Here is a 10,003-nt window from a genome sequence, read left to right as displayed (position 1 = left end):
TAGAATGAGCAGAACTCCTAGGGATCTTGAGTCATCTTCTGGGGAGGGGGATTTAATGTTTACTGTGGACAAGAGGTGGAGGGATGCGGATATCCTGGCCTCTCTCCAGACGCCGTTCACAATCAATCAAATAGTTTACTCCATCGATGACCAGCTGCACCAGCTCCACCTGAAGGACACTAACCCTTGACCTCTGCTTCCCATAACTTGAGTTTCCTTCTTTAGCACTGATTTGCCTGCTCAAGGAACTCATTTCCAGTTGCCTCCCCACTCAACCTGAATTTCATTTCAGATTCCTGGGCCCCCCTCACCATCATATTTCAACCCCCAGAGACCTATGCCTCTCCTCACCCTAATCCCTAAGGATCTCACCTCTGACTTGCCCAGTCGGTCCAAATTAGAGATGTCAAAGACACTGCCTGTGGCAGCTGTGTCCACTCCTCCAGTACCACGCTTTTGGAGCCTTAAGTTCTCCAGGATCTTTGGGAAGCGGCTATCCTAGAGGGGAGGAGATAGGGGTTGGGGGCAGGGTCAATAGGGGGCAGAGACTGGTTTTACCCTGAACGTGCTCAGAGCTCTTTCCCCTGACATTTTCTAGCCATAATATGTCTGGCTCCTTTCCAAAATGCTCCCACCCTCCCATCCACACACAGCCACCTTCCTCACTCACACCCCACTCTAACCCCACAATTCCTTTACTTTGCTTAGCAGGGGCAGTTTGATGTGTACTCCTGCCCGAAGTCCAGTGCCCAGGTTAGACGGACAGGTCAAGATGTATCCCAAACGCTCATTCCACATGAACTCCCAGCCACGCTCCTGGATCAGCCGCTCCACCTGAGTCCATAAAGTCTCTGTTAGTGAAAAGTCAGGGATATGTGAACCCTCCCTTAGCCAGACCTACAGGAACTCTAAAAGTATATCTAGAACCAGAAACTTGGGCTGTGAAAGAATGACATTGCTGTGTGTGTGTGTGTGTATGTGTGTGTGTTTAAGTTGTTTGTTATTATCATGCATACAAGGTAATTTTGATGTTGCAAGCCCATAATGGTGAGATTACAGCAAAATATCTTGTGTGTGGAAGAAGAGAAACTTGGGAGAATGATGCATTCGGGATGATCTCGGGAAATGAGTGGAGGTGGTAAACTGAACTGAGAAAGGGATGATTATTCAATGAGCTCAGCATGCATGGATTATCTTTGCTTTGCTAATGAGCCTAGAGTTTGGAAGGGTTCTTTCACACATAAAATGAGGGTGTAGGCTTTGCAACAGGAAGAGGCAAGAAAGCCTTCTGTTAGCTGTGGAAAAAGCACATGTGATAAGGCAGAGAGAAAGGTGCAAACAGTCCAGAAGAACTGGACTCATACTTATGGGTGTGCAAGAGGGGTTGGAGAGGGGAGTATGGGATGGGTGTTTTGTTTCACTTGAGTATCCTAATCATGGAGATGACCATTAGAGTTCAAGAGATGGGGATCTGCCAGAGTGATGGACATGAAAACTACCTAACATGAGTAAAGGGGACCCTATTCATAGTTCAGAAAAAAAACCATGGCATGGGGGGGGCGGTTATCTAATAGGCTGAACAAGGGGAAACCCTTCCATTAAAAAATAATAACAGGGGGCGCCTGGGTGGCTCAGTCGTTAAGCACCACCTTCGGCTTAGGTTATGATCCCAGGGTCCTGGGATCGAGCCCCGCATCGGGCTCCCTGCTCCGCGGGAAGCCTGCTTCTCCCTCTCCCACAACCCCTGCTTGTGTTCTCTCGCTCGCTGTGTCTCTCTCTGTCAAATAATAAATAAAATCTTTTAAAATAATAATAACAATAACAATAACAGGAGCTAACACTTACTGAACATTTATTATGGGCCAGGCATGTTACATGCATTGTCTCATTTAATCCCCACAACAACATAAAATGTAGGAAGCTTTACTATCCCAATTTTACAGAGGAGAAACCTGAGGCTTATCATTTAAAAAGTACTTCCCTACCCACTTAAAGTCAGAATATGTTATCTGTTATTTGCCAAAAACAATAAAAACTTCCCAGCTAGAATCTAAAAGAGGAGGAGCTCTCTGTCTTTACAAGTCCAAAATAGAATTGTATATATGAGAACATATAATAAGCACCGGGTTTATGGGGATTTCTAATCTAGAATAGAATATGGAGACCTAATCCATATAAGATTGAAGAATTCTGTAGAGCCACACATTCTGGAACTTAAGCCATTCCATCTTCCATTTTTCCCGGTCTCCCTCCTACTCTCAGCTTAAACCCTAGACATGATACTTTAGCAAGAATGACAGAATCCAGAGCCAAGGCCTACCTTGGTTCAGAACTGGGTGGTTACATTGCAATCACGAATACACCAATCTTTCACTCCCTCCATTGATCCAGGCTCAAATTTTTCCTTATCTGAACGCTCCACACACCCTGCGCACTGACCCACTATCTCAGTTATTCCTTCTTGGTCTTATCTGGCAACTGCTTTATTTACTGCCTTAGGCTCATGACGTTCTTTCTCTCTATTCTTGGGTGACCGTCTATCCTGGTTTTCCCTGGACAGTCCTGATATATGACAAGTGATCCCCTTTGCCATCCAAAGTGTCCTGAGTTGGTTGATAAATGATACAGTCTAGTCTTTGGTTTTTCCTTATGTCCTCCCACCTAGTTCCCTTATACATTCTTCTCCAACCTCTTTGAGGCCTCGACAGAATCTTTCAAACACTCTCTTCATGTTGCCGCCCTTCTCCATGGAGATGACCCGTGTATGATCCTCCTCATTCACCCAGATCAAGAAGCTCTTCTCATTGTTGTGCCTGAAAGCAGAAAAGAGGAAAAGACAGGGATCAAGAGGCAGGTCAAGAACTGGAGGAGACAGAGAAAGAGAAGGCACTTAACAGCACGGGGGCAAAAGAGGTAAGGTAAGCCTCATACCAGATCCCACGAGCATCTGGCCAGTCTCGAGCCATTCCCGCTGCAGTCAGCAATGGGGACACAGGCTTATCAAATAGGAAGTGATCCTGAGGCAAGTAAAAGGACTTAGTTTAAGAATCCTCACAGTAGCCCCTGGGCCTCTGTCTCATCTGGCCCACCCTCCCCTCTGACTCTTCTTTCCATCTGCTCCTCAGCCCTGCTCCCTCTCAAGGCCCCTCACATCAATAAGCTGCTGCTGCTCAGCCTCTGTCATCTCACTCAGCCGATAGTAACGTCCAGCCAGGTCACCCTTCAGCCCACTCAGTGCATCCACTACAACACGTTCCACTTCTCGTCGCTCTGCCCGAGTGCAGGCTGGAGGAAGACTGAGTCCGCGGATACTTCGGCCAGTTCTGACTCTCGAGGACAATACATACCTCTCATCAAAGTAGCCAGAACGGATCTAGGGAATAAGAGAAATTAATATAAGTCACAGACACAGCGGGTGGGAACTGAGGACCTTGGGGGAAGGAGAGACCTTAAGGACTGTAGGGACCCCGACTGCCTTCATTGGAAGGAGAAGTTCAATGGGCAAGTACTCCAACTGAAGGGAGCATTATGAACCCTCCCTCAAACTTCCTACTTTGGGGTATGGTCATCCTCATCCACCCTCTCCTCTCCTCTCCATATCCGCTGCTTCTTAAGATACAATTCCTCCCCCGACACCAACACTAAAAGCTCAGCAGTCTAATGACTCCGAGTCAGGAAATAATTAAGGTGAAGAGATTAGAGAAACAGAGTGTTGTACATAAGGCAATCCAAATCAGATGGGGAATATCTGACCTACCTTGCTGGCATCCAGGTCAGTGGTATGTCTCATTGTTCGGGGGTCATATCCATTGTGTCGCTCTTGTATCACAGGATCAAACAGCTCAGCAAATACCTGATGGGGAATTAAGAGGGAGAGGGTGGTTAAAGAGAGGAGATCCCTTTCCAGGCTTTAGTTGTGGATTGATTTCACTGGGTCAGAAAACGTGAGTATGGAAGGTCCAGCCTTAAGGGAAAGTGAGGGTCTGTAGGGGGAAGGAGCTGGGATTACTGGGAAGATGAGTTGGGTCACCAGGGAGACTCTGGGGGCCCCCTACCTCATAGGTCTCCTCATCTCCAGCTACCATGCCCACAGTCTTGATGAAGGGGTGGCCGGGGTTGTCCACGCCAGTCTGGATACACTGATCTAGCGTCCAACCAGTGGGTGTGGTCTTGTCGCAGAGCCGGGCATAGACTGCTGGGGTCAGGTGACTGGCCATGCAGTTGTTGTGCTTTCGGAGGTCTGGGTACTCAGCGCTAGGGAGGGGGTACCCAGTAACCATGGAGGGAGGGCACAGGGGGCCTAGACCCAGTGCAGTCAGCTGGGAGCTATCCAGTTAGCCATATCTGGCTTTGCTCCTTGGGAGGAGGGGAGATTAGAGGGAGCCTAAACCTTGGATTACCAAGGTTGGGGACTTTCAGGGTCTATTCTTTCCCAACAGTTCTAGCTTCCTCTGAGCGACCGGCTCAATTCCCCCAGATTTGCTCAGTTCTTTCCTACCATTAGCACAGCATCAGGGATGGGGGAAGGGCAAGACCAAAGAGGGGAATTCAGGAAATGGGGGGAAACAGCAGGAAAGGAGAGGGAGGAAAGCGAAAAGGACAGTTACTGGTCTCTCAATTAGGGATTTGGGCAGAGTAGGTGCAGCCGGAACTCACAGGGCCAGAACGGGTCTTGGGGGCGAGGACTGCGCGTTACAGGTCCCCAGGAATGCGTTAGCCTCACGGTTTTGGCCTCAATTCCTAACCTACTGAGGTCTCCAGATTGCACAGCACTCCGCTCCAGAGGCTTCGTGATTATAACCCTTCTCTGTTGCCCGGGTCCTCATCTCCATCCCCATCTTCGTTCTCGTCACCACCTCCCCCCACCCCCCCACCACACACACACCCTTGCGCCTCAGATACTGATACCTCGGGGGATACAGCCTTCGTCGTTCACTGGCAGCCTTTACAGGTTCCGGGCGGAGCAGAGACCCAGCGGCTAGAGACCCAGCTCCTGCCAAAGCCAGGAGCCTGAGACCGGGGCGGGCGGACAGCAGACGAGAGAAGGGACCAGCCATGGCTTGAGGGACCGGCTACTCAATCCCGAGGCTGGAGCTGGCGCAGGGCAGGAACGGGGAGGGAGGATGCAACCAGGAAGATTGAGGGCCGGAACTGGGTGCGAGGCTGGAGCCGAAATGGGGGCCGGAGTGGAGGCTGGAGCGGGAGAGACAGCGGGTTCCAACCAGACTGCAGGAGAGGCGCAATGAGCGAGCGGCGGTCGGTGGAGGAGAGGGAGGCCCCAGCCGCAGTCTCCAGGGGTGGGGCTCATGCAGGCCCCGCCTTTCCGCCTGCGACCGCGCTAGGTGTGCGGGGGCCGAGGTGGGAAGCACAGCCAGGTAGATTCGGGGACCGGAGCTCCCCAACTCTAGGTTGGGGACGCGGGCCCACCTGAGACGAGGTCGCCCAGATTTCAGCACCAAGTACAGGACAGCACCCGAGGGGACCCGCGAAAGCCTAAACACCCTTCCCCCAAGCCTCTCCATTTCATCGGGAACCCGATTCGTCCCTCTGGGTGTCAAAGGGTGACATTGCACAACCTCTTCTCTAGTTTTCGGCCTTCCCCGGCAACCTCTTCATATTCTCAGGGGAGGCGGCCGTGGGGAGAAACCGCGGAATAAGTACAGATACCAGAGTAAGACAGGAAGGAAGCACGCAGAGGCAGATAGTGGGAAAGACGCCTGGTGGCTCAAGGTCACCTTTTCCTTACAACCAGGAAGAGGACAAAGCCGCCCTTCTGCCACACTTGTGCTATTCTTACAAGGTTGTGGAAGAATTCCCTGAGAGGAACCCGAGAAACATTAACTCTTACCCCATTTATATTGTGTTCCCTACCCACACTCAGCCCCCAAGCCTGAAGCCCTGTCCTGCCTCCACTTCTCATGATCTCCAGCTTTCCTTCCCCTTCCCTCCTCCCCATCTTCTACTTCACCTTCGAACTTTTAATTCTTCGTGCTTTATCCAGCTTCAGAAATGTTTGCTGCCCACAGGACTGCCTCTGAGTATTCTCGGCAAGCTTGCCTACCTGTTGGTTGCCCCGGGTATGGAGCTGGGGCTGGGCAGGGAATCGTTAGTTCCTCTTTCTCCTCTCCCTTCTCTTCCCTCTTTGTAGCTTCCAGTTCCTGGGCTGGAGGGGAGTGTAAGGTGAGGTGAAGGGTGTGGTAAGATGACGACGTGTAGGAATGAGACAGGCAGGCACAGGTCTCCAACCACCACAAGTGTTGCTTCTCTTGGTTCCCTAATGCTGTTTAATACAGAGTGTAAAGGGCAGTGGTGTTCAAGGGCTAAGGTTGCCAGGGAATCTCTGCCTTCCTACTGGTCCTCTGTCCTCTCTCCTCACAAGGTGTGTATTCAGATTGGAGAGAGTGTGTTCCCACAGTTCAAAGTGTGACTTAGGTGTGACTTGACCTTTGTCCCGGCAGGAAAGAGAATGAATGCTGGAGCCAAAATAGAGATGTGGGGCTTCAGTATGGAAAGTCAGTTAAGGTGGGGTTCGTATGATGGTGTTAGTCCCTTCTCTCAGCTATCTTGGTGGTATACCCACAAGATAGTAAGATACTTGGAAATCTTATTTGAGAAAGAGAAATTCCCTTCACATTGTCCTCTGGCTCCACTGATGAGACCCCACCCCTATACTCTGATTCCCTTTATTCCTCTCAAGCTTCTCCTGTGTTCTTTTTCCTCCCTTCCTCATTTGTTGGTATCCTCAGAAGCCATCCACCTCTCTTCTGTGTCTGTCACTTAATTCCTTCTTCTGGTAAGAGAACAAATATCAGAGAATAGAGTACTATAGTTAGAGTCACTTTTGGAGAGATGGAAAATGTTACCTGTGGGCTCAGTGTCTAGCTTAAGGAGTAGTTATGAGCAAGCAAATATAATTACTTGGAATGGTATATGTTTACTCAGATAAAGAAGGGAGATAATCTTTCAGAGCAGTAGGGTTGTTATTTGATTGAGAGGGTGGTTACTAAGATTAAAGAGGTAGGAAACAAGAAGAGAGAATTACAGAAGGAAAAATAAGACTTGCCCAGAGGAATAGAGAAAGCACTCAAGTTTGGAGACTAGCTGTCCAAATTTGAGTACTAGCTCCGCTGAGAAAAGACATGTATTTGTGTACTTTTCTTATTCCCTGTGAACCTCTAACAGCCACATAATGTATTAATGCTCACTTTAAAAAATTATCCTAGCGCATACAGAAAGTAATTGATATATATATATATATTTGATTTCTTTAATGATAATGATATCAATACTACTTAACATTTATAAAGCACTTTACAATTATAAGGAACTCTTGTATGTATCAATGAATTAAATTGGATTGTTCCAATGGATGACCAGGAACTGAGCCTACATTTTTCGGGGGGCGGGGGAGGTGAGAAGACAAGTTAATTAAGTAGAAGATGTTTTAATAACTTGTTTGAAAGGTTGGAGCGGTGGAGAGAACATGAGCCTGAGCAGAACTAAGGAGGATTCTATTTCCCTTAGGAACCGTCCTTAGAATCACCCCTATCTCATTCAGGATGCCTTGGGGTCAGTATAATGAGGCACCTGACTGAAAAGTGGTAGGATCCCCGAAGTTGCAGAGGAAACACATGGAACTTGGGATTGTCTTGGCCAGGGAAACCTAAGTAAGAATGAAAAGATAAGAATAAAAATGCAGGGGCGCCTGGGTGAGTCAGTCGTTAAGCATCTGCCTTCGACTCAGGTTATGATTTCAGGGTCCTGGGATCCAGTCCCACATCGGGCTCCCTGCTCCGCCGGAAGACTGCTTCTCCCTCTCCCCCCCCCCCCCCCCCGCTTGTGTTCCTGCTCTCGCCCGTGTCTCTCTTTGTCAAATAAATAAATAAAATCTTAAAAAAAACAAAGAATAAAAATGCTTTCATATAATCAGTACCTTATGATTAGGGTCTTTTTTAAATATTGTATTTATTTATTTCACAGAGAGAGAGAGCACACGCGCACAAGCAGGGGGAGTGGCAGGCACAGGGAGAGGGAAGCAGGCTCCCTGTAGAGCAGGGGAGCCCGATGAGGGTCTCGATCCTACGGTCCTGGCAGACATTTAACCGATGGAGCCACCTAGGCGCCCCGATTAGGTTTTTAAACCACTCTCTTACAGACGGAGAAATGAAGGCTGAGGGAAGTTCAGTGACTTGTCCAAAGCTGCACAGCTTTTAAAGGCAAGGCCAGGATTCAAACCCAGGTTTGTCTGGTTCCAAGGCTGGGGGAGGGGTAAAGAACAAGCCCAGTGTGGAGATGGGAACCATCTTACCCAGTCTTCCATGTCCATCCTTTTTCTTGTCTCCTCCATAAATAAGTCTCTTTGTTCCTTCCCTGAACTTTCTGATTTGTTTTTCTCATTGTCCCTTTTTGTCTCCAGTCTACTCCTCTACAACTGTTAACATTTTCAACCTACATCTATTGGCTAAGTATGTCACACTCCTTTTGTTTTAAAAAAACAAACAGAAAACCTGGTTTTGTTCTCAAGGACATGCAATGGCACAAATTGTACCTCTTCCTCTGCATCTTGCTTCTTCCCTGCTCTTGGTCTCACTTGTAAAGTCTCTGTCTGAACGAAGCATCTGGGCTGTGCCAACGCAGAAATCGGAGGAAGGGGAGCATCAGGTTGCACTCCCTCCCTGCAGCCGCTAGAGGCCACCCTCCTCCACGCAGAAGTGCGGGCCAACGCAGCCTGACTCTGTTGCCGGTGCGCGCCCTCCGCTGATTGGTGGCACGGCAGAGAAGCCACGCTTTGATTGGGCTGCTGTCAGGTGTCGCTGACTGCAGGTTCGGCTGCGCGAGCGCAGGGAGGCGGGTGAGCGAGGGCCGGGGGCGGTGGGGGAGTGGCTGGGGGCTGGGGGCGGTATCTGAGGGGGTGGGCTGGGTAGAGTGGGCTCTGGTGGTGCTGAGGGCCGTGTTTAGTACCGGGTGGGGGCAGCTTCGGAAAGAGGCCCAGGGAAGAGGCCTCAATGTCAGCGTAGGGAGAGTAAGGCGGGGGCGGGCGAAGGCTGGTGTGGAATCGCATCGGAGGGCGGCATTCGTGAGCGGGAGCTGTGTGAGGAGAGACACCGGAGGGGGTCAGCAAGAGAAGAGAGGGGTTTGAGGATTTGCGGGAGGAAGAGGGAGTCCTGCGTGAGGAGCGGAGGCAGCAGGGGAGCGGGTCAGGGTGGGGAGGTCTGTGTGAGGAAGAGTGGAATGGAGTCGACGCGGGAGAGGATCGCCGCAGGCTGGGCTTGTTGCAGAGAGGAGGGGACCCTGGAGAGAGCTAGTGTAAGGACGGAATGGATCGGAGGCGTTCTTTGTGGGGGATCATGGAGGGTTCGATATAAATACGTTACCAAGTGTGGTGACTCATCGGCGGGTTTGGAGGGCTGCTTAATGCTGGAGAATCACTAAGTGAGAGGATTAGTTGGATTATTAATTGGATTAGTTGATCAGCGTGGGGGAGGGGCAGCAGTGTTGAGCGGTTGAGGGGGTCAGTGGAGAGTCATTTTAGCAAATTAGGGGAAGAAGGGAGCATGAGTGGGTTGATAAACAAGGGCATCAGCACGATTCATCAGTGTCAGAATGTGGGTATGTATGCAGGAGTAAGCATTGCATCTAGAGGGAATTTAGGTGGGAAGAAGATCGTGTTGGTGGCCTGAGGAGTTTTACCATGTTGGAAATATTCCTGCTTGGACTGTGTATTGAGGTTTCCCCTTCACCACTAATGGTGCCCTCTATTAAGTGCATGGTGATTAAGGAAATTCGAGGACTACTGCAAACAACCCTGAATTCTAAGGGATGAAAAAGTTACGCCAATCACCCTCTCTCCTACCCCCTCTTCAGATCTGATTTAACATCTGTGTTTCTGAGATTACCCGACTGCCCCACCCTCCATCCCTACCTACCTATCTTCTCTCCACCTCTGACCCTCCCTTTTTTCCATCCATTTGCATTGATTCAGGCCGGAGTTAGACTGCCCTTT

The 10,003-nt window shown here is 49.8% G+C and overlaps 2 protein-coding genes across 3 annotated transcripts in view; one reads left to right on the top strand and one right to left on the bottom strand.

Moving 5' to 3' along the window:
- Window positions 1-15: 15 nt before the first annotated feature.
- On the bottom strand, window positions 16-6,075 carry CKMT1A (creatine kinase, mitochondrial 1A). Its single transcript, XM_028126683.2, has 10 exons — window positions 5,969-6,075; window positions 4,909-5,193; window positions 4,056-4,254; window positions 3,758-3,853; window positions 3,152-3,373; window positions 2,932-3,017; window positions 2,690-2,813; window positions 700-834; window positions 373-498; window positions 16-169 (listed from the first exon to the last, which is right to left on the bottom strand). The coding sequence occupies exons 2-10, from the start codon at window positions 5,055-5,057 to the stop codon at window positions 53-55; spliced, it is 1,254 nt and encodes a 417-aa protein (XP_027982484.1). The 5' UTR covers window positions 5,058-5,193; window positions 5,969-6,075; the 3' UTR covers window positions 16-52.
- Window positions 6,076-8,817: 2,742 nt separating this feature from the next.
- PPIP5K1 (diphosphoinositol pentakisphosphate kinase 1) overlaps window positions 8,818-10,003 on the top strand; it is a 45,298-nt gene continuing 44,112 nt past the window's right edge. For both annotated transcript variants that reach the window (XM_028126696.2, XM_028126692.2), the window contains exon 1: window positions 8,818-8,851. The gene's annotated coding sequence lies outside the window, so the exon portion shown is untranslated. The remainder of the gene's footprint in view (window positions 8,852-10,003) is intronic.

This window comes from Eumetopias jubatus, unplaced genomic scaffold (genome assembly GCF_037043125.1).
Source record: "Eumetopias jubatus isolate StellerSeaLion01/CBP00866 unplaced genomic scaffold, mEumJub1_p1.0 scaffold_7, whole genome shotgun sequence".
Lineage (NCBI taxonomy): Eukaryota > Metazoa > Chordata > Mammalia > Carnivora > Otariidae > Eumetopias > Eumetopias jubatus.
Note: the sequence above shows the minus strand (reverse complement) of the source record. Positions and strands in the feature narration are given on the sequence as shown.

Coding starts and splice junctions, on each gene's coding strand:
- CKMT1A (XM_028126683.2), bottom strand. CDS start 5,057: ATGGCTGGTCCCTTCTCTCGTCTGCTGTCCGCCCGCCCCGGTCTCAGG. Junction 3,854..4,055: donor GAGATGAGGAGACCTATGAG/GTAGGGGGCCCC, acceptor ATTCCCCATCAG/GTATTTGCTGAGCTGTTTGA. Junction 170..372: donor ACCGACTGGGCAAGTCAGAG/GTGAGATCCTTA, acceptor AGTGTCCTTCAG/GTGGAGCTGGTGCAGCTGGT.